The 24,909-nt window shown below is 39.4% G+C and overlaps 1 protein-coding gene across 3 annotated transcripts in view; it reads left to right on the top strand.

Moving 5' to 3' along the window:
- Positions 1 to 2,992: 2,992 nt before the first annotated feature.
- ZFP91 (ZFP91 zinc finger protein, atypical E3 ubiquitin ligase) overlaps positions 2,993 to 24,909 on the top strand; it is a 39,130-nt gene continuing 17,213 nt past the window's right edge. For 2 of the 3 annotated variants that reach the window (XM_006728543.3, XM_006728542.3), the window contains exons 1-2: positions 2,994 to 3,477; positions 8,421 to 8,449. In XM_006728543.3, the coding sequence (XP_006728606.1) occupies positions 3,119 to 3,477; positions 8,421 to 8,449 (388 nt within the window). In that variant the 5' untranslated portion in view covers positions 2,994 to 3,118. Of the gene's footprint in view, positions 3,478 to 8,420; positions 8,450 to 24,909 lie in introns of all 3 variants that reach the window. The other variant, XM_081798049.1, reaches the window with a different exon arrangement.

The raw sequence follows: 24,909 nt of genomic DNA, 5'->3' as shown, positions 1-24,909 counted from the left end.
GGACATAGAAAGGTCGGTAGTAGGATTTGAGTTCTGTTACTGCATTGGTGAGGGTGAGAAAGATTCAAAATTAACTTTAAAAAACTGGGCACCTACTATGCGCCAGGATTCATCTTGAATTCATGGGCTGGCAGATTTGCACTTGTGTTTTTCCCCAGTGTGGGTATCCCACTGTGACTGTGCATCAGAAAACCTACTGTATGTGTGTGAATGTGTGTGTGTGTGTGTGTGTGTGAAAGCTGATGACCATGGAAGTGGTTGCCTTCATAAAATTTCCATCAGAGTTAACCAGCACCCAATTCATTTTGCTGTCACTATTTACTTAATGATCCAGAAATTATGCTTACCTCCTTTCCTGAATAGACTGTAAATCCATTAAAAGCAGGGCTGAGTAGCAGTCACATTTGGATTTTCAGGGCTATTGGTTATTTCTGTGGTCCAAAACAACTATAGTGATTATGAAGAATGAAACTGGAAGACAAGACACAAGGTGTTAAGCTGCAGATGCCTCAGGGAAGCACAATTTCTGCCTAGTTATGTTGCCTAATAGCAGTTTCTCTGATAAGGGACTCTGAGATTAACTTTCACCTTTTCTACCACTGTGATTTTATTCACCTTGAATTAAATAAAACATTTACAAAAGGCCTACTATGAGAAAGCAGTATGTAAAGAACTGTAATTATGGCTCTGTGAAATGTAATATTATCTCCATTTTTACCAGTGGTGAAATAGATTCAAGGAATAGTAACTTGCTAAAGATAACAGAATTATAGGTAGCTTTACTATTTACTATAATCCAGATTTAGTTTCAATCCCTGTGATCTTTTCTCTGCAATACGTGGTCTTTTTTTAGGGTGATGTAAAGGAATCATTCATTCTCCCATTCCATTGTGATGCTAAGCTTTTTTTTTTCTTTAATAAAAAGGAAATTCCCACTCTGCATTACTTTGAGCAGCCATTGGATGTCAGTGCTGTTCCAAAAGTCTGTTCCAAAAGTCCAAACGGGTTTGAAAAAATTCCCATCCACACTAATCCATAGTTTTTACAACTGAAATGCCACTAGTCCTATGAAAGTGCAGAACATTTGATAGCGAATATAAAACATTTGCCTAATCTATGGTGGTAACTGAGCCAAAACACCGAGAGGAAAAATGCACTTCAGCATTTGGCTTGCAAATATTAGACTCTCTCTGTAGGTTAAATGAATGATTAATGTGAAATTTATAATTGGATCCCTAGATCTTGTTTCCATCCGCTTTCTGGGGGGGGGGGGAGGGGAGGGTGGGGACACACGGGGTGTTAACCCCAGAAGCTTTATTTTCCAGGGGTAAGAACCGTTCTTTCAAATTTCTCCTTGATTATAGTGCATGAAAGGAAGAAAGGAAGTAATGCTGGAGGCCCACTGCTGTCACTGAATGCAACTTGGAAAACAAATGGAAACTCCCATTTGACGCATTAGAATAATTTAGTTGCACGCGCTAGTGGGCAGAAAAGTAGTTTTTGACAAAGCTGCTATTCTGACTATGCTTCCTGTGCAGCAGAAACATTCAAAACCACAAAAGCCAAGTGGCTTCGAGGCAGGGAGCACGAAGGAGGCCTTCGGTTTCTGTGAGTAGGTCACAGAATCACACTAACAACCCTTCCCCCTTCCCTGCAGCCCAGGGACCACAGCCAAGTTAAGCAGCCGACGCCAGCTCCTTGGCACCGAAAATATCTAGTAGGATAGCAACTCTACAATTCTTTCCAGACTTTTATTAAGAACCAAATGAGTGTTGAGAATTGTGCTACGCCCCGAACACCCGACGGATCCAGATTCAGTCCCTGACCTCCGGGAGATCACAGGTTACTGAGTCACACACAGGATGACGAGGCGAATACTGCAGGCATGAATGCTAGGAGGTGCGAAGTAACCAATCCAAACTAAGGGCTACTAACGTGGCCACCCAAAAAATGTTTCGCCAACACCAACTTAAAAGGTCAGGAAAACCACCCCAAGCTATCCCGACCAGCAACTAGCTCGCCATTTCCGCTCAGATCTGTGCAGGCGTCGCGGCCTAACCCGGAAATACTACCTCCCTGAAAGAGCAAACGCTGACCGCAGAAAGAGTAAACTACCTTTCCCGTCGTGCATCAGTCAAAAACCTCCCAGCATCCTCTCTGCCTCTGGTTTCTCATTTTTTTTTCCTAAAGCTTAGGCTATTTAGGACTTCATCTCCCAAGATGCCTTTTGACAAGTTAACCCTGCGCGTGCGCCAAGAGGAGGGCCCTCCTTGCCCTCACGACCCCGCCTCTGTTCTACCGCCGCCATTTTTTCAGAGACTTTCATCCGGCAGTCGACGGGGTTTTTTTTCTTAAAGGAGAAGCGACAACTCAAAAAATTTCCCCCTTCTTCCCGCAAGACCTGGCGGCGCTGGGGACAGAAAGGCCACAGACAGGAAAGTGGGATCGGGGTGGAGGCAGAAGAACGCCAAGGCTACTTCCGCGGCTTAAGGAAGAAGGATAGAAAGAGCCCTGTGGCATTAGCGGCTCCTTAGGGAGGCAGGTGCGCGCGCAACCAGTCCAGGGTGCGCGCGAGGCGGGGAAAAAAGGTGCGTTTTCCTCCCACCAATCTCCTCGCGGGACCTGCTCCTCCCACTGCTCCTAGCGCGCATTGAGCTCGTGGCGCGGGGGGTGGGGGGTGGAGGAAGGTCACTTTAGGATTGTCGCGAGACGCAGCCGTTTAACGGTGAGAACGGGTGCGCGGGGAAGGAAACCTCGCGCGCTCCCTTAGAGCCGTTTCCTGATTGGTTGAAGTAAGGGGTGGGGGAGGGAATCCAGGACGTCGCTGCGTGAGAGACCACGAGGGGCAGGGCGAAGAAGCCGTCCCTCCTCTCTGATTGGTCCGCTGAACGTCTGTGGCGGGCGCGCGCGCGCCGCCAGCCGTCGCGGGCCTTGAGTGGCAGGGGGCGGGGGGGGTGCCCTCGGAGCCGGGCAGAGGGGAGGGGGGGAAAGAGGAGCGCAGAGTGAGATTGAGCCGGACGCTCCGGGAGGCGAAGGGGGCGGGGGGAGCAGCGCCGCGGCCGCCGCCGCCTCCGCCTCCGCCGCCTGGGACGAGGGGGTGGGGGACGGACGAGCCCCGATGCCGGGGGAGACGGAAGAGCCGAGACCCCCGGAGCAGCAGGACCAGGAAGGGGGAGAGGCGGCGGCGGCCAAGGCGGCTCCAGAAGAGCCCCAACAACAGCCCCCTGAGGCGGCGGCGGCGGCGGCGCCTGCGGGGACCACTAGCAGCCGCGTGCTGAGGGGAGGTCGGGACCGGGGCCGGGCCGCTGCGGCCGCTGCGGCCGCCGCCGCCGCCGCTGTGTCTCGCCGGAGGAAGGCCGAGTATCCCCGCCGGCGGAGGAGCAGCCCCAGCGCCAGGCCTCCCGACGCCCCAGGGCAGCAGTCCCAGGCCGCGAAGCCCCCGTCTCCAGCTCAGGGCAAGAAGAGTCCGCGACTCCTGTGAGTAACGCAGTCTTTCAGGCGGTGGGAAAGACCCCCCTCTGTCCGCACGCAACCCTCTCGGCTCCCGTAGCGCCCACTCCACGTGACATCCTGCCTGCTCTGCCCCCTGCCGGCTCGCACGCCAGATGTCACGCCGCTCCCCTGCTCGCTGTCTTATCGCTGCTCTTTGGCCCTCCCCCCGTGTCCTCTGTCTGTGGGGCCACTTCCCCTCTCCCTGAAGTCGTCCTTTGTGGGATACACCTCTTTTGCTCCTTGTGACCTTATTCTTCCCTGCCGCCGCAGGCTTCGCCCGCACTCTGGCATATGCACTCCCTTTGTCAGCCTGTCCCTTCCCCTCGTACGGCGGCTCTCCAGTATTACATCACATCCCCATTAGGAAATCAACAGCACAATCTTAGCCTTCAAAAGTGTGTGTCTCTCTCCCACCCCCATTAATTAGCTCAAGGGCTAGTTGTACTAGTAGCTTCATAAAGCTTTTTCCGCTCTGCTAAATTTTCACATCACGTTTCACCTGTTTTAGAAATCTGGTACTTAGTAGGGTAAAACGTAGCTCTGCCAATTTTAAGTGTAGTTTTTCATACAACAAAATTAGCTGGGTATTTTTTTAGTGTTTTTTTGTTTTTTTAGTTTTTGCTTGTCTGCTTGTGCTTATGTTTTAATGTAGGAACTTCGTTCTTAAAACTTAGGCTACTCTGAAAGGAATTACTTTATTACCTAGAGATAATGGAGGGACTAGGAACATACATATTTTAAGTTGTTAGTATTAAAATGTTCCTATGTTGAAAATACTGAAGTGCATGTGTTTGTAAATTGTAGAAATTAATCATATTAGTCATTGAATTCGTTACTGAAAACATCGTTTGTGTCTTTTGACTTTCAAGTGAAAAAAATTGATAAAAGGAGAAGTTGGATTGGGGGAATCACAGTTTTAAGGGTCCCCTCCCGTAGAGATTATGGCAAGATTTGGCTTATACCAAATTTAAAACTTGAAACACACCTGTTCCAAAGTTAAGAATTAAGTCTGTGACTTGCTTGCCTTAGAAGCTTCTCAGAGAAAATTCAAAGGTATATTGAGGTATTAGATGTGCTTCAAATTTTTGAATGATGTGCTTCAAATTTTTGAATGTTATTGAAGTTAATATAATTTAGAGAATTTATTGTGTGACTACAGGTCTGTGGACAACAAAGATCTGTACTTACAAATCACTTGGCTGCAATTAGGATACTAATTGCTATAGATGAATTTCACAGTCACAAAAATTTTAAGATTCTGTATTTCATCTCACCAATTTGAAAAGAGCTGTCATTACCCTTACTTGGATTAAATTCCTTGAACAAATTTGTTAAACTGCATATGCCTTAGTTTCATTATCTGTAGGAAATAATGTTAATCCTTATGAGATGAATTAATGAGAATTAAGTATAGCATGTGAAGAACTTAACAAAGCCTGGTACATAGTACATACAATATTTGTTAAAAATTACTGTTTTGAGTGGTAATGGAATGATAGAGGTATAAGTGGTGTGTAGTGATTTTCATGTAAACTCTGCAGAATTGGAATTTTTTAAATTTATTTCTATTGCCATACCTGGGAAGGTTAATAACTTAATATATTTTTTAAATGCCCTTCCATCCTCACCTACCCATTTGAGAGTTAAATATACCTAGATTTCCTTACCACGTTTCCCTCCCACTGTTCTACCAGTTCTACTTACAGAAATGATATCTTAAGATAATGACACCTAGTGCAGTAGTTTTTTCCACTTCATGTTTTGTTTTGTTTTTTTCATTAACTCTTGGCAAAAAAGTACTTACGAGTCTTTTTATTTCTACAGTATAAATGTTAAAACAGTTGAACTTGGATGAAGATGACTTAATTAAATCCCTTCAATTTTTTCTCCATGTTGTTCCCTGTGGGGAGAGAAATATAGTCTTAATTCTTAGTGTCCCTCCCTCTCACATCCAATGTCATGAAAGATAGTAGTGTTCCTTTGCCTTCTCTTAGCCTCAGAACTGTCTCTTTATTATGTATTTTATTACGCAGTTTTGATCAGATTGTTAAAATAAATTTTCAGTGATAATTTATTTGTTACACATTTTTAATTTACTGCATGCCCTGGAAATCATGATTGAGCAGTACCTGGGCCTGGTACTGTGCTGTCATCAGCACAGTAATAGGTTTTATAAAGGTAAATGAGACCTGGCCCTAGTCTTCAAGGACCTTGCAGTATGAGGGGAAGATGCATTGATTAGTGGAGGTTTGTCAAATGTACACATGGTTTACAGATTTTCAGAGTGATAAACTTTAAAACTAAGTAAGAAATTTAATACTTTAAGACATTTCATGAGATTTTGAGTATCAGTTTACTGAATCCTGGTCAAGTACCTTCTGACCTTCTCTATATTCCTAACAACATGTGACCCTTTTTAAAAAGGAAGTAAGAGATTTATCTCTTAATTACTTGTTCTATTCAGGTTCTTTTACCATATCCCACCATTTCCTCCTATAAATTCTCAGTAATAGCTGTTTCACCTACATTTGTTTCTCTTGAATGAAGAGACAGCAAAATATACAGTAGTTTAAAAGGTCAATAAATACAGAGATTTGGATTGATTGAAACCTCTTTCTGCTAGAAGGCAAAGTAGTGCAGTGGAAAAAGCATTGGACTGTATAGTCAAAGTTTCTGGTCTCAGCTTTCTACTACTCAGTAAGTGACCCCAGGCAAGTCACTTAAGCTCTTTAAATTTGTGTCTTTATCTATAACTGGTAATTTATGATTTGTTACAAGCATAAATGTGTATAAATGATAATTAGGTTACAGTTTTTATACACATTTATGTTTATAACATTTTCATTTGCATTGAAACATTCAGAAGTTAATGAAAAGAGCAGGAAATCCTTGTGAAAGGAAATAATTTTTTAGTGCAATTTGCTCAAGGGAAAGGCATAAAGTTAAATGCTAAAATCATTTTAAAATAAAACTTAAAGCCAATTATAAGGAAAGAAACCAAATTTGAAGAAAGGTTATATCTATCAGTACTACTTAAGAATTAGGCTCATCATTTGCTGTATTTTGGTCCATAAACTCCAGAGTTCAGATTCTTATATTTTAAATATAGATGTTTATATACATGTCTAATTTTAAATGTATATAGTACCAGTTTTTTTCTGATTCAGAAAGTTAAAACACCCATGCTTTCTATTAATACGGAAACTAATTGTTTAAGACTAGTTAAATTGCAAAAAGGCTTCTTTTCATTCTACCATGATAATAAGTCCTCTGCATTTCATATCCAATGCATTTCATATAAAACTTCAATAAATACTTTTTTAAACTTTAATTTAGCTATTGAGTAACCCTATTGGCTAAAACTGCATATTCTTAGAGATACTCCTATAGGTTCAGCTGGTTCCAAATGAAGGAAATAAATATTGCACTATTTTCTGGGATATGGAACTCATTTTTGCTTTATTTTCTTCTTAAGGTAAAATAGTAATAAAGCTTCAGGTGACACGTTCTTGCTATATCCTTTTGTAAGGAAAAGGTGAATGTCCTGGATAGTGAGAATGAAAAGGCAGTAATATTCTGAATTGAAACAGCTTTTGTGGCTCTTTGAAGAAAGTTACAGTTGTAGAAGTTTAAAATTCTGAGTTTTCCTCCCAGGGCAATCAGTATGGTAATAGAAACATCTTCCCATTCCAGAAGGTTTTTGAAGGGAAGTTTATTGTGTAATGTTTCAAAATTTAGGTATTACATCTGTATTTCTCTTTAGACTTGTCTTGTGTTAATTATTAATTGGGACATTGATGGTATAATTTAAAATAAAGTAATACCCAGCTTTTTAAAAAGTGGGATGAGAAAATGACAGCTATTCTTTCTAAAGAGAACAGAATTTGTATTACATTGTTTCTCTGTTTGGATATTCTTTGTGACATAACAGTCCTCACTTACATCAGGTTTACTTTCAAAAAAACAAAAAAACTTTGGACTAGCTCAGAGATACCATGTAACATCTTTATAGTAAAGATCCAAGACCGGTGGACTTTTGAAGTTGGGTAATGGCTCCAGCTTAGAGGTTCGTTACACTGTGCTTAACAGTTAGGAATGAAAGAAATGTTACCAAATTAAAAACATGACAACATTTTTTAACAGTTTATAACACATTAGACTCTTCACTGTTGCTAATTTGTAAAGTACAAGTTATATTAATTTCTGAGGTCCAGTCTGTTGCCTTTATAGAAATAGATTTTGACTTGGGTATACCAAATAATAATTTGGGGTTTTCTGTTAGGTTCATTAAATTTTTATTATGAAAATTGTCAAGTATACACGGAGTACAAAAAATAGTACAGTGAAATGCCCAATATTTACCACTAGATTTAGCAGTTATCAAGATTTTGTCATGCTTATTACCTTTATCTCCCTGTGCCTCTTTATTTTTTTAAATTTATTTTTATTTATTTATTTATTTTTTGCTGAAGTATTTTAGAGGAAATCTCAAACATTATTTCACCCCTAGTTACTGCATTTGGTAAAACAAGGACATTTTCTTATATAACCACTTAATATAACAAAATCAGTAATATTTTCTTTGTATTAATTTTTTTTTACAGTTAAAAACTTTTTGAATGATACTTTAGTTGTATGCTGTCAGATATGATAGCTGCATGGTATCTATTTAAATTTACATTAATTAAAATTAAAAATTGACTTCCTAAATTACAAACAAGCTATTTCAAGCACTCAGTAGCAACACATGACTATCATATTGGACAGCAGATATAGAATATTTTCATCACTGCGGAAAGTTCTATTGACCACACTACTCTAGAGGCTTTCTGCATCACTCTGAAGATGAACCTGAAAGAGATAAATATCTGTGTTTTAGGAAAGTATGCAAGATTGTTTATTTAATATTTGGTTCTCATTTCTTTCAGATGTGTAGACAAAGTGACAACTGACAAAGGTAAGACTTGGTCATTCTTAATCTGTCATGTATGTTAACACTGATTACTTTATGATCTGATAGGAAATAGAATAAGCTTCAGCCTGATAATTCAAATCATTCCCATTTAAAAGTGACCTTCATTTAGTAAAAAAAAAATAATTGGCGTAGTTAGAACCTGTTTGGCTAATAGGTTTGGGCTGGTGAAACATTTTGGCATTATCTGGAAACCTAATGATGGGAAATCAGATTATTTAACGTTAATTTATTACAATTTGTTTTTAGCTATTTGCGTTTTTAGTAAAGTAACAAGGAGAGGAATGATACACAATACAGAGTAGAGTGTAGACAAAATCTTGGTACAGGTAGAGGCTCAAATTATAAATGCAGTTTGGAGAATGCGGAAAGAAAAATGTTCTAAGATTTCAGCCTGGTGAATAATTAAATGGGATCATTTGGTTGTTTCTCTTTAAAGAGTGTTACCAAAACAAATATATGTATTAAAGGTGGTCTTCTGCTTATCAGGATTACGAAGGAAAGCTAATGTCCACCTTTTTCTTTTTAAACACTTCTTTAAAAAGATTTCATTCCGGCTTTGCAGATTGGGTTATTAAAATTGCCTCTAATATGCTGGACCAGTTGCTCATTCATTATTCATATAAAATATATTTGTATAAAAAATGCTGTATTTTCTAGTTACTGGCTACATTTCTTGATGCTAAATTCTAATATGCAGCACCCTTTTTAAAACTTGAATAGATATACTCCTAAGCATATTTAATTTATTATGTCTGACAGAAATCTACTTAATAACTGAGGGTTGGCCAATTTATTATATATGTGCATGTGTTTATATATAAAAAATTAAGATTTTTCCCGTCACAAAGAATGCTTTGAGAATATGTAAAATACATATAATATGTATAAGGCAAGTTTAAAACCTGGATTTTACGCTACTTAGAAGAATGATACTGTGGTTAGGAACCAGTAACTTGAATTGGTGGCTGCTTTGTAAATAATTAGCTATCAGTGATCAGTTTTCTTTTTTCTCTGAATTTTAGAATCTGAGGCTAGTATTTCATAGTTTACCAGGCAGAAGTATTTGTTCTAGGCAAATTTTTTGTGTAGAAAACTTTGCATGACTAATTTGTCTAGCAGATTTTCGGTTTTGTTGCTGCTGTTGCTTGAAAAATAGGGTATGTCTGCCAAGGATGGAAGGTCTTGTGCTCCTTATTCAGAGATCATTTTGAAATGTTATGATGTGATGAAAATGTAGAGGCAGGTGGCAATCAAGTTACCAGAGCAGTTTTTATTAAAACAAAAGACAAAACCCCCAACCTGCCTTTATAAGCTAAAAGTATTTCACGTGTCTAAAGAGTATGTATTACTTGGGTTGCCTTGAGGAGAACTTGGAGGATGTGGTGGAAATTTTGAATCCCTGTTGGAGATAAATTAATTGCTCTTTGTGTAGATGTCTTAAACCAGAAAAGTTGGCTTGTTAGGTAGTTGTGCAGCTGTGGCGAGATTACAACTGCATTCTGGGTAACCTCAGTTTCAAAATCAGTCCCACTCTAATTCACTCATTAAATGCTCGATCTAGAGTTAGAGCTTGGTTTGAATTCAAGTTCTGCCTTTTATTGCAAATTCAGTACCTGGAATCCAATGAACACGCAGTAAAAGGTAGCTGTTTATAAAATTTTGAAAAAATACTCTCCAACTCCCATCTTCATCTCTTTTGGTTTATCTATTACGGTAACTGTTCAACTTTGAGTAGTAAATAGGTACATAAGAACTGATTCTTACATACATTTTAACAGCTAGATCAGGAAATAAAGAAATGAAGGCTGTGATGGTCACTTTTCTCTGTGCTCTGTAATATTTAGAATTCACCTCAATTCTTTTCCTTTTTCTTGTCACTTCTCAGAAAGTTGTTCTGTTACTCAGGAGTTTTCATGTTCAGTCTGCTGAATTTTAACTGAAGTAACTTGTACTTGTTTCAGAGGTTGAGGTTTTTTCAAAACTTTGAACAGGTTTTGATATTTTCTAGAGGTACGACTAGCTCTCTGTTTCATGAATATTGACAAGATGTTTTCAGGATTGTTTGTTTTGTTTTCAGGATTGTTCTTATTTACTCCAAACGACTTGAAATATATTTTCCTTCAGTCAAAAATAAGAACCTTTGACATGTTTGAACAAATAATTTTGAACACACACAAAAAGCAACTTGCTGTCGTTTTAAAATTATTAAGTTGCAAAGCGCCATGTTCATTCGTCACACTGAAGTAATAGTGGTCCCTGTTCTTGCTATATTTATTTAATCCTGATGAGTATATATAAAAACAAGTGGAAATTTGCAAAGATAGTGTTTATTAATTCACTAAACAAGTAATTGTTGAGCATCCCACTATGTGTCCAGCACCATTCTAGATACTAGATTGTGCTGATAATCAAATCAGTGCAATGAAACACTTGATTAAAATGTGATACAGTGTTTGATGAAGTTAAGATGTCAAGGGAAGACCTCTTTTGAGAAGGTGACATTTGAGCTGAGACCTGAATATGCAAATAGATAGGCAGATGAAGAGCATCCCACACAGAAGAAGCAAAAAGGGGAAAACTTGAAACATGAAAGCTTAGTTTACCACTGCCAGAGGATTATCATCATCACAGCGGAGCTTCCAAGAGTGTTAGTAGAAATTTTGAGGGATGGAGCCTGGCAGGGTCCTTTTTTTTTTTTTTTTTTTTGAGATTTTATTTATTCATTTGACAGAGACACAGTGAGAGAGGGAACACAAGCAGGGGGAGTGGGAAAGGGAGAAGCAGGCTTCCCACAGAGCAGGGAACCCGATGTGGGGCTCAATCCCAGGACCCTGGGATCATGACCTGAGTCGAAGGCAGCCGCTTAACAACTGAGCCACCCAGGCATCCCTGGCAGGGTCCTTTTTAACTTGGCTTTATGTTTTCGTTCTGTTCTCTGTTTTCAACTAATACTACTCTTACAGTAATGAAGTATAGCCAGTTTGTTTCAGTGTAGTTTATTAGTAATTCTAGTGTTACTTTATTCACTAATTTTCTTTCACTTCAAAACTCCAACTAAAACTGTGCAAAATAAAGCCTTATTAAAAAAGGGAGACTATAATATCTTAATGTTTACTAAAGTGAGTGTCACGTGTTTCATGGAATAATTAGTATTAGAGTCAAATGTAGGTGCTGGAGTCATCAGTGTGCTGGTTTATTTGTTGCAGGACCTCTTAAGAGAGTTTGATTGTGAGTAATAAGCAATATAAATACTGGGACGCCTGGGTGACTCAGTCAGTTAAGTGTCTACCTTTGGCTCAGGTCATGATCCCAGAGTCCTGGGATCGAGTCCCACATAGGACTCCTTGCTCGCGGGAAGCCTGTTTCTCCCTCTGCCTCTGCCTGCCACTCCCCCTGCTTGTGCATGCTTGCTCTCTATCTCTGACAAATAAAATCTTTAAAAAAAAAAAAAAAAGGCAATATGAGTACCAAAATACGCAGTAACTACCTAACTTAATTGATTATAAGATAGACCCCCCCTTTTAATGGGTGGTTCATAAAATTAGAATTTGTGGAAAACATATCTTGAAGCACTGGGTGCTTGAAAATTTGTATTAAACTCTGGGTCTCACCTTTCATTCAAAATCGTTTTACTATTTTTAGTTACTCTTGTTATGGATGGGGTATATTCTATAATTTGTTTAACCCTTACCTGATTAAAGGACACTTGATAATTCTCAGGTTTTTTTTCTAGGATTACAGGTGGTCTTTTTGAAAGTCTTTTCAGATATACAATACATATGCAAAAGTACACTTAGCATAAACGTACAGCTGTGAATATTCACAAGGCAAGCTCAGTTATGTAATCATCACCCAGCTCAAGAAATAGAACCAAATCAACTACCCCCAAGTATAACCACCATTCTGACTTTGAACGGCACAGATCTGTTTTGCCATTTTTTGGATTCTATATAAATTGAATAACAGAGTATGTACTCTTGGGTAGGACTTCTTTGCTCACCCTTATGTGAGGTTTCTCTAGGCTGTGTTTGTTAGAGATTGTTCATTTTGACTATTGCATAGTATTCCATTGTGAAAGTATGATTTACATTTTACTGTTGATTGATATTTGGGTAGCTTTTAGTTACTGGCTTTTATGACTAGTGCTGTGATGCATATATTATTAATATGATTTTATTGAGACATAACTTACATGTCATAAAATACACCCATTTCAAGTCTAATTCTATCCATATAGGTTTTCCTTCTCTGGGCATTTTATAAATGGACTTGTCCATAGAATATGTGTTTTTTGTTTTTGTGTCTGGCTTCTTTCACTTTGCATAATTTTGAGATTAATTCATGTTGTGGCACGTGTCACTATTTTCATTCCTTTGTGTGGTATTTCTTTGTATGGAAATACTCCATTTGATTTATACATTTATCAGTTAATCCACTTTTTAGCTATCATGAATAATGATAGTGTGAATATTCATGGGCAAGCTTTTGCGTGGATGGACGTTTTTATTTCTTTTGGGTATATACGGGTAGATATCTACGAGTGAAATTTCTAGATCGTATATGGTAAATGTATGTTAAAGAGACTGGCGAAGAGTTTTCCATAGTGGCTGTGACATTTATGTTCCCTAGTGATAGATGAGGATTTCTGTTTCTCCACAACCTCACCAATGTTTGTTATTGTCATTCCACTATTCTGTCAAGCCAGCTACTTTAGGATGGTGGGGTACATGGTAAGACCAGTGAATTCCATGAACCTGGGTCCATTGCTGCATTTCATTTGCTGAGAAGTGAGTTCCTTGTTCAGAAGACACGCTGTGTGGAAAACCATGACTGGGATAAGGCATTCTATAAGTCCACAAATGGACTTTTTACAGAAGCACTGTAGGCAGGGAAGGCAAATCCATATCCAAAGTATTGATTCAACTAAGATCAAAACATTGCCACTTCCATAATGGAAGTGGTCCATTTTTTTTTTTTTTAAAGATTTTATTTATTTATTTGAGAGAGAGTATGAGATAGAGAGCATGAGAGGGGGGAGGGTCAGAGAGAGAAGCAGACTCCCTGCTGAGCAGGGAGCCCGACGTGGGACTCTATCCCGGGACTCCAGGATCATGACCTGAGCCGAAGGCAGTCGCTTAACCAACTGAGCCACCCAGGCACCCGGAAGTGGTCCATTTTAATGAACCTGCCATTAGGTAGCTGGCTGATGATCCTGGGGAATGGTACCATATCAGGGACTTACTGCTGGTCTCTGCAGCTAGCAGATGGCACTCAGCAGCGCCTACACCGGAGGTTGGCCTTGGTGAGACTTTGGTTTGGTTTCCAGCAATCTCAGCTGTGCAGCTGTAGGAGGTAGGGATTTCTTTCAGGGCAGGCGTAGAAACTTTCAGGTCATTTATGTGATGCTTGAGCTAGGCATTTGAATCCCTAAGCACATGCCTATGTTTCTCAACTTCATCCAGTGCAGTTAGAAGCAGTTAGCCAGTTTCATGTTCATTAGCTTAAAATATTCTAAGGTATCAAATACATCTTAACTAGAACCGTGTTTCTTATTTAATAAGTATTTGATCAGGGGTATGCATTGGTGATTTTTTACCTATTTCTGTTACCATATCATGCCATAGACTTTCAGTGTTCTCTTTACCACTGAAAATAGAGTTATTAGTACCTTTAAATCTAATCAAAGAAACAATTCCAGAAATCCCAGAACCAATTCAGAAAACTCATCCTTAAGATTCTCTTCTTCTAGGAAGTTTATAGCAATACAGGCCTGTATTGTATAAATCTCAAATAAACAATCTAACCTTACACCTAAAGGAGTTAGAAAAAGAACAAGCAAAACCCAAACCCAGTAGTAGGAAGGAAATAATAAAGAGTAGAGTAGAAATAGACAAAACAGAAACCAAAAAAAATTACAACACATCAATGAAACCAGGAGCTGGTTCTTTGAAAAATCAACAGAATTAGGGGCATCTGCGTGGCTTAGTTGGCTAAGCGTCTGACTCATGATTTCGGCTCAGGTCATGATCTCAGAGTTGTGAGATTGAGCCCTGCATTGGGCTTCCGGCTCTGCACTAAGCGGGATGTCTACTTGAGATTCTTTTTCTCCTTCTGCCCCTTCCCCTGCTCACGCATGCGTGCACACATGCTGTCTCTAAAATAAATAAATAAAAATAATAAAAAATAAAAATAAATCAACAAAATTGGTAAACCTTTAGCCAGACTCATTTAAAAAAAAGAGCGTGAGGACTCAAAATCATAAATGAAAGAGGAGAAATAAAAACCACCACAGAAATACAAAGGACTGGGGCACCTGGGTGGCTCTGTTGGTTAAGCGTCTGACTCGATCTTAGCTCAGGTCTTGATCTCAGTGTTGTGGGTTCAGGCCCCATGTTGAGCTCCACACTGGGCATAGAACCTACTTTAAAAAAATACAGAAGATTTATAAGAGAATATTATGAAAAACTAAATGCCAAAAAATGGGATAACCTATAAGAAATGGATAAATTCCTGGAAACATAGAACCTCCCAAACTGAATCAAGAAGAAATAGAACATTTGAACAGACTCATTACCAGCAATGAAATTGAATCAGTAATCAAAAAACTCCCAACAAACAAAAGTCCAGGACCAGAGGGCCTCGCAGGTGAATTCTACCAAACATTTAAAGAAGAGTTAATCCCTGTTCTTAAACTATTCCAAAAACTAGAAGAGGAGGGAAAGCTTCCAAATTCATTCTATGAGGCCAGCATTACCTTGATACCAATACCAGATAAAGACATTACAAAAAAAAAGAGAACTACAGGCCAATATATCTGGTGAACATAGATGCAAAATTCCTCAACAAAATATTAGCAGACTGAATCCATCGATACATTTAAAAAATCATTCACCACAATCAAGTGGGATTTTTTTTCCTGGGACACAAGGGTGGCTCAGTATTTGCAAAGCAATCAGCATGATACATTACATCAGTAAGAGAAAGGATAAAAACATGATTATTTCAATAGATGCAGGAAAAACATGTGACAAAGTACATTATCTGTTCATGAGAAAAACCCTCAACAAAGAAAGTTTAGAGGGAACAAACCTCAACAGAATAAAAAAAAAAATGAACGAAATGAATGAAAAACCCACAGCTAACATCATACTCATTTGTGAAAAACTGAGCACTTTTTTCCTAAGATCAGGGACAAGACAAGCATGTCTACTCTTAGCACTTTTATTCAACATAGTACTGGAAATCCTAACCACAGCACTCAGACAAGAAAAAGAAAAAAAGGCATCCAAATTGGTAAGGAAGAAGTGAAACTCGTACTATTTGCAGATACAGAAAGCCCTAAAGACTCCAGCAAAAAGCTGCTAGAACTGATAAATTAATTCAGTAAGGTCCCATGATATAAAATCAATATAGAGAAATCCATTGCATTTCTATACACTAATAATAAAGTAGTAGAGAAATTAAGAAAAGTCTCATTTACAGTTGCACCAAAAATAATAAAATACCAGGAATAAACTTAATCAAGGAGGTAAAAGAAACTCCTCCTCCTTTATTTCATAAAAAATTGAGATGACACAAACAAATGGAAAGATACTTCATGCTCATGGATTGGGAGAACAAATATTGTTAAAATGTCTTATATGACCTAAAGCAATCTACAAATTTAATGCAGTCCCTATCAGAATACCAACAGCATTTTTTACAAAACTAGAACAAATAATCCTAAAATTTATAGGGAACCACAAAAGACCCTGAGTAACCAAAACAGTCTTGAAAAAGAACAAAACTGGAGGTATCACAATCCCTGATTTCAAGCTATACTACAAAGCTGTAATAAAACAGTATGGTACTGACACAAAAATAGACACATACATCAATGGAACAGAATAGAGAGCCCAGAAGTAAACCCATGATTTTCTGGCCAATTTGTCTTTGATAAAGGAGGCAAGAATATATTATGGGAAAAAGACAGTCCGCTTAATAAATGGTGTTGGGAAAATTGGATAGCTACATGCAAAAGAATGAAACTGGACCATTTTATTATACCATATACAAAAAAAACTTGAATTAAAGACCTAAATTTGAGACCTGAAACCATAAAAATCCTAGAAGAGAGCATAGGCAGTAATTTTTCTGATATTGGCCATACCAACTTTTTTCTGTCTCCTGAGGCAGGGGACACAAAAGCAAAAATAAACTCTTGGGACTTATATCAAAATGCTTCTGTGCAGCAAAGAAAACAATCAGCAAAACAGTCTACTGAATGGGAAAAGATATTTGCAAATGACATACCCAGTAAAGTTTTAGTATACAAAATATATAAAAAACTACAACTCCACACCAAAGAAAAATCCAATTTAAAAAAATGGGCAGAAGACATGAACAGACATTTCTCCAAAGAAGACCTCCAGATGGCTAACAGACACATGAAAAGATGCTCAGAATCACTCATCATCAGGAAAATGCAAGTCAAACCACAGTGGGGGGAAAAAAAAAAAACGAGATACCACCTCACACCTGTCAGAATGGCTAAAATCAAAAACACAAGAAACAAGTGTTGGTGAGGATGTGGAGAAAAAACACTCCTGCACTGTTGGCAGGAATGCAAACTGGTGCAGCAACTGTGGAAGACAGTATGGAAGTTCCTCAGAAAATTAAAAACAGAACTGTATGATTCAGTAATTCCACTACTGGGTATTTACCCAAAGAATAAGGAAACACTAATTCGAAAAGATACATGTATCCCTGTGTTTATTGCAGCAATATTTATAATAGCCAAATTATGGAAGCAACTCAAGTGTCTGTCGATAGAAGAGTGGGTAGAGAAGAAGTGGCTATATATACATGTATAATGGGATATTACTCAGCCATGAAAAAAGTGAAATTTTGCCATTTGCAACAACATGGATGGATCTAGAGGGTGTAATGCTAAGTGAAATAAATGAGAGAAAGCCATCTATCCTATGATTTCACTCATATATGGAATTTAAGAAATAAACGAACAAAGAAAAAAGAAAATACCCAGATTCTTAAATAGAAAAAACTGATGGTTACCAGAGGTGAGGTGGGTCCAGGGAGGATGGGTGAAATAGGTGAAGGGGATTAAGATACACTTTTTTTTTTTGACAGAGAGAGACTCGGTGAGAGGGAACACAAGCGGGGGGGGGGGGGAGAGGGAGAAGTAGGCTTCCTGCCGAGCAGGGAGCCCAATGTGGGGCTCGATCCCAGGACCTAGGTCCATGACCTGAGCTGAAGGCAGAGACGCTTAACAACTGAGGCGCCCAGGGATTAAGATGCACTTACTATGATGAGCACTGAGTAATGTGTAGAATTGCTGTATTGTATACCTGAAACTAGTATCACACTGTATGTTAATTATACTGGATTTAAAATTTTAAAAATGTTTATGAAATTTAAAAAAGATTCTCTTCCTCTAGAACCACTTTCAGTACCAGAGTCTGTATTAGTTGGGGCCCTTGAGTGAAGCAGAACCAGTAGGACATATACAGAGAGAAGTTTATTTTAAGGAATTAGCTTATGTGATTGTGGTGGCTATCAAAATCCACAGGGCAAATCAGCAGACTGGAAATTCAGATAAGAGGTGGTCTTGCAATCTTGAAACTAAACTCCGTGAAATCTGTCTTTGCGCTTGGGCCTTCAACTGATTGGATAAGGCCCACCCACATTATAGAGGGTAGTTTACTCAAAGTCTACTGATTTAAATGTTAATCTTATCTAAAAAGGGCCTTCACAGCAACATTTAGTCTGGTGTTTGACCAAACAGCTAGGCACCATAGTGGGGTTGGAGAGGAGAGGGTTTCCCACATAGCAGCCAAGCAATTCTCAGACACCAGCAGGATATCTAAGAATTCAACTCAATCTGTCACTGTCTATAAGGAAATCGCATCAGATTCCATAGGTTAAGGTCTCAGTCCTACAAGACTGCTCCCCCACGCCCCCATTCAGATGCCAGTAGCAGGTCCAGGTTGTTACCTGTTCTGAACAACTGGCTATAAATCAAAGGTTCCCATGACCCCCACCCCCCCTTGTGTTCAGTTAATTTGCTAGAGCTGCTCACAGAACTCAGAAACATTTTACTTACTGGATCACTTGTTTATTATAAAAGGATATAACTAAGGAAAAGCCAGGTGAAAGAGATGTATAGGGCAAGGTATGGGGGAAAGGGTGAGAAGTTTCTGTAACGGAACCAACATGAGTTAGCTCCTTGGTGAATCACAGATAGAAACTACACCAGAAAAAAGGAAAGGAAACTTTATTTGCAACAAATAAGGTGATCTGGGAGAATAACTTCCGAAGCTGTGACTCCTAGTAAGGGTGAATGGGTTTCTTTTATTTAGGGTTAGGATGAATATTTAGATAGAGAAGCCTTATCATATGTAGAGGCTGGTGTAAGGCCATGTATGTGCCTTAAGGAAACATGCCTATACATATATATTTGTAAATGAGGCTTGTGCTCCTTCTTGGGCAGAGATTTTAGTGTTATAATGAGGTGACAGTAGTTGGTCATTCTAGGGGTTACTCCATGATCCATCTGGGCAGGCGCAAGTCAGGGGTTACATTCATACTGGTTTGGGTGGTGTGGGCTGGCTGGAGGTCTTGTCTGGACAGTCACTATTGCTTGAGGGGTGGTTTCGGTTTCCATTTGCCTGAGTTAAGAGATAAGCTAGAAAGAGAAAAAATGTGAGACAAAGGTCAGTGAGTACAAGCAGGTGGGCAGTAAAGGTCAGGTCTTGGGGTCTAGCTGGTGTCATTTCCCTTCCCTCCCCAGTCAGAGCATGCCATTCTCCCCAAATCTCCATGTCTTTACCAACCTGGAAGCTCTTTGAACCCTGTCTTGGGTTTTTATAGAGGCTTCATTGCGGCCATGATTGATTAAATCATTGGCTTTTGGTGTTCCATTCATCCTCCAGGCCCTCGTCTCCCCAGAAGTAGGGGGCAGGAGAATAAAAGTTCAACCTTCTGGCAACCAACTACCTTCCTTAGGTGGGGTCCAAAAGTCATGTTATTAATATGGTAAGAAACACCTTTGTCACTCTTAACAGGAAATTCCAAGGGTTTGGGGAGCTGCAAGTTAGGAACTTGTGATGAAGACCTAATAGATTTCTTAAAGATCACAACATCACCCTAGCCAAGTTGACACATAAAATTAACACATAAATGACATTAAATTAAATTAAAATTCATGTCTTCAATTTATAGCAGGTTTTATGTTCTTGTTAACTGTTAAACTTTTGCTTTCTCTGTTTAATTTGATCTTTTATCCCATTTCTTAATCCTTTCTACTTTTGTTCTATTTTCTCAGCGTAACACCTTTTCTTCAAGGTTTTAATTCTTGCTATATTTTTAATTTCCAAAAACTTTTTTTTGAGTGTATTACTATTGGTTTTTTTTTAAGATGTATTTATTTATTTATTTATTTTTTTAAAGATTTTATTTATTTATTTGAGAGAGAGCACAAGAGGGGGGAGCGGGAGAGGGAGAAGCAGACTCCCCGCCGAGCAGGGAGCCCGATGCGGGACTCGATCCCAGGACTCCAGGATCATGACCTGAGCCGAAGGCAGTCGCTTAACCAACTGAGCCACCCAGGCGCCCAAAGATGTATTTATTTTAGAGAGCAAGTGTGAGTTGGGGGAAAGGTAGAGAGGGGAAGAGAAAGAATCTTAAGCAGACTCCCTGCTGATCATGGAGCCCAATGCAGGGCTTGATCTCATGACCCTGAGATCACCACCCAAACCATAATCAAGAGTCGGCTGTTTAGGGGCACCCGGGTGGCTCAGTCGTTAAGCGTCTGTCTTCAGCTCAGGTCATGATCCCAGGGTCCTGGGATCGAGCCCTACATCGGGCTCCCTGCTCCACGGGAAGCCTGCTTCTCCCTCTCCCACTCCCCCTGCTTGTGTTCCCTCTCTCGCTGTCTCTCTCTCTGTCAAATAAATAAAATCTTTAAAAAAAAAAGTCAGCTGTTTAACTGACTGAGCCACCCAGGTGCCTATTATTCTTTAACAATATACTTGCCTCCCATCCTAGGATATATTTGTGTGTGTGTGTATTTTTTTTTTGTTCCCTGAATTGCCCATTTCTTTCAAGTTGTTTTTCCCATTTGTTTCTTTAGCCTCTCAGAAATTTTTATCAAGTTTTGGATGTTCCCTAACTTTCTTCTGATTTTTTAGAGTAAAGTACTAAAATGCTGATTGGGAGGGCTGTGTACACAGATTAGACTTCTATCTGCTATAAAGGGATGATGTGGGCCTGGTCTTTCTGTAGGCCATTTCTGTTTCCTCAGAGAAATTCTGCTGTCTCTGGTTACATGAGGTAGGTGGGAGATCAGTGAGGAGGGTCCTCAGCATTTATTATTTTTGCTTCCATTTAATTACCCCTATTCTCTGATAATACTTCACGTCTGCTCTTACCTTAAATTGTTGCTGTCAGAGCCTGTCTAGTTCAGCCTTTCCTAAATAGTAAACCTCTGCTCAAAAGGAGGGATAGTTGCTGGCAGCATGGGATGAAAGGGTCTGGTTGTTCATACTGCTTTTAAAACCTTCCACCTGCTCTTTTCTCTCTTCAGTCTTACTCTTTGTAACCTCTTTCAGAGGTACCTGTGACTTTGATTCCTATTCCTTTCTGAAGTGGCTAAGAGTGTATATGTGTATGTGTGCTTGCTTGCTACTCGTTTATTTCCCCACCTTCTAGTGTAGGTTTAAATTCCTTTTGGTGTATAAAATCTTTATCACTATCCTGGTTTTGGTCTTCTAAAATTTTGTTAAATGAAATCATAGGACTGTTGTCTCCTTTAGAGTTCCTTTGACTTTGTGTTTCTTAGTCATTTTTACTTCTGTCATTTTAGTGACATTTTAGAAGGAAACAGAAAAAAAAGTATATTTCAGTCTGCTGTGTTTAATAGTATTGAAGTCCCTCTGCACATTATTTAAAACTTAAAACCTTGATTAATTCTAATATTCCTCTTATTCCATCTAATCTATGTAACATCCCACCAAATCTATTCTTGTTGTTTTGATTCTTACATCCAAGAATGTGAAGAGTGAAAGAGTGAATCATTATGTTGGGGACGATCTCAGAGATCATCTCTAATCCTTCATTTTATAGATGAGAAAATTGAGACTATCAGCTATGTCTTTTGCTTTAGGACACATCATCCTGAATTAGTGTCCTAATACAGTTTATTATTTCTTGTTCTTTGGTTGGCTGGATGGTTCTCCTGCTGTTCTCCTGGGCTCACTGGGCAGCTGCAGGCACATAACAGCTGAAAGGGCTTGATGGAGCAAGATGGCTACGCCGGCATGTGTGGCAGTTGGTGCTGGCTGTGAGCCAGCACCATGGTTTTCCTCCTCATGGCCTCTCATCCTCCACTAGGCTAGTCCAGCTTCTTAATAACATGGCAGTCTCTGGGCAGCTTTCCAAAAGGGCAACCTCACTTGCAAAAATGCCTCTCAAACCTCTGTTTGTGTCACATTTGCATCTTATATTCCATCACCAGAACCCTGTATTCCATTGTTTTGGACCTTTCTGTATCACTAAAAATCTTGGGCTTTGCTGTAAAACCAGAGGATTAGCAAGTTGCTTGGTGGACATGGTGTTAGAAAAAGAGAGGTTCTAGGAGAAGGAGAATTACGTGATTCCAGCATTTCCTAGCATCAGGTTACTTGGTAACTCATGCATCCTTTTTTTTAAAGGTGTTGCCAGAACCACCATGTTTGACCACTGGATTAGTTTTCTGTTGCTGTGTATCAAATTAGCACAAGCTGAAAACAACACCCGTTTATCATCTATTAGTTCCTCTGGGTCAGGAGTCTGGACACAGTTTAGCTATGTCTTCCACTTCGGGTCTCACAAGTCTCGAAATTAAAGAGGAGATGACCAGTAGATAGTTGGTTATAAAAGTTTGGGCTTTTAGACCGTCCTTGAACTCGGAGTGGATGAGATCAGGCAGGTGTTTTGGTAAGAAGAGAAGCGGGCCTGTAAACACCAACATTTCAGGTTGAGTATGGAGAGCCCAAATGAGACCGAGAAGGGTGAAAGGTCCAAGAACAAATGGTAGAAGTGAAGGAAAGGCAAAGCATTTTAGTTTTTCGGAGAGGGTAGCTGGGACAGTAGTGGCAAAGGCTACCGAAAGATTATGCGTGATTAAGAACAAAAAGGTATCATACCGTTAGCTTTAGTTCAAGGGATCTGTGGATTAACCATATTCCATTATAGTTTTCTTTGTAAGTCGTCTTTTCAAATCCTATTTTATTTTATACACTTAAAAATAATAATCCTGGGAAGGAGTATATAAGCTTTACCACATCCCCCAGAGGAGTCCATAACACACAAAGGTAAGAGCTCCTGCTCAACATTGTTGACCTTGGCAAAAGCAGTTTTAAAGGAACAGTAGTATCACAACCAAAGTGCAAGATCTAGAAATGATGATGTATAATGCTGAGATAGCGAAGTGCATGTAGAGGACAGAAGTGAGTTCAGGGTTTCTTTACTGTAAGAGTATCACCGTTAAAGAGCATAGTTTTCAAAGTCAGACAACCTGGATTTGAACTCTGCTTTGCTCTGAACTTACCATGTGACCTTGGGAAGTTTTCTTAACTTTTCCAGGTCTCTCAGTTTGCCTGTCTGTAAAATTAGGAAAGTATGTAATAAGTACTTAATGGAAGTATTTTGAGAATTCAGTGTAAGGTGATTCATGTGAACTACTTAGAACACTGGCGGTCACATGATAATATTCCTTATTATTGGTCATTAATTAGGTTAGCTCACATGCTAGATTCATTTTTGTGATTTTGCGTATGTGCTGTATTTTCATTGTATATTGATTTGTACTTTAATTATTAAAAGGCAACTCTTTCATAGTACATGGTGAGTGCCTCCTTATTAAAGCACCACCATTGTCTCTCACCCACTATACTGAGTACATATTGAAACCCCTAGAAAGGTGGCTATTACGATGGATACTATTTGACAGGCAAAAGTAGATTACAGAGAGAATGATATACAGTAAGAGGAGACTCTAGGGCTGAGCTGTGGCATTTAAATCTAAAGGACAGAGGAGGAGGAGAAGCTACCAAGGAAAACTGAAAAGGGGAAACCAGGGAAGTAGGAAAAAGACCAAGAAAGTGTGATACCGTGAAAGCCAACTGTCAAAAGATAAGTAAGATGGGAACTGAAAAATGTCAGATCTAACTACATTGGGAACCTGAACAACGGCTGTTCTGGTAGAATAGCAGGGGCAGAGGCCACATAGCCATGATGCCCCTTTCTTCCTTACCTCTACATCTCACTATGGTCAGGATCTTCTCGTTTTGTGTAAACCCCCCACCACCACCACCAAACTTGACCTCAAGTCTATCAACCTTTTATCTACTAGACCTTTTAAGGGGCGCCTGGGTGGCTCAGTCGTTAAGCGTCTGCCTTCAGCTCAGGTCATGATCCCGGGGTCCTGGGATCGAGCCCCACATCAGGCACCCTGCTCCGCGGGAAGCCCGCTTCTCCCTCTCCCACTCCCCCTGCTTGTGTTCCCTCTCTCGCTGTGTCTCTCGGTCAAATAAATAAATAAAATATTTTTTAAAAAAAAAGAATTTTTAAGTAAGGTCCTTAGTGAAATTAGATACACTACAGTTGCATCCCAGTTGATTTCCTTAATTGCAACAACTCAAACTACCGCTCCTTTATTATGAATTCACCATGTGCCAGATTGATCTCCATTCAAGTCCTGTAACTCTTACCCTATAACCTTCAGAGATTCTGTAGTATCTATCTACCTTCAAATTTCTTAGGCTTGGATCCAAAGCCTCTACAGTGTAGATGAATTATATTTCTTCAGCCTTATTACTCATAATTCTCCTTAGGTGGACTCCCAAATTTCTCCCTATAGTATTTCCAAGACTGCATTATCTCTGAGCTTTTCTGTTTTTGCAGCACTGTTGTGCTTTTTCCTTTTCCTAGATTTATCTTCATTGTCAGCGTCACACCCATACTTCAGTACAACTGTCTTTACATGCCCAGATCCCCTGCTACGCTACATTTTACCATCAAAATATGACAGAGTACTTAGGAGAGAATGGATTCAAAGACCTGAACAAAGCAAAACTGTATTATGGTTAATTTTTTTAAGTAGATTTTATAATACAAAACTACTTCTGGGACAGAGGAACCAGTGAATAAGCAAATGTTGGGAATAGCTAAAAACATATTTCATGAAAGTTGAAAATGATCATTGTATGTGGACAATGCTAAATCTAGATCATAGCACTATAATTGAATATGATAATGGCAATTCCCAGTTGTAGGTAGGTAGCCCAGACCCCTTCCTCTGAACTTCACACCCACTGATGTTTTACTCGGCAGACATCTCAAATTGAACTTGTCCAGAATGGAATACATATTTTTGCTACTGTTTCCTCAAAACAACAAAAGAC

Source organism: Leptonychotes weddellii, chromosome 11 (genome assembly GCF_054177405.1).
Source record: "Leptonychotes weddellii isolate Sample4059 chromosome 11, ASM5417740v2, whole genome shotgun sequence".
Classification (NCBI taxonomy): Eukaryota; Metazoa; Chordata; class Mammalia; order Carnivora; family Phocidae; genus Leptonychotes; species Leptonychotes weddellii.
Note: the sequence above shows the minus strand (reverse complement) of the source record. Positions and strands in the feature narration are given on the sequence as shown.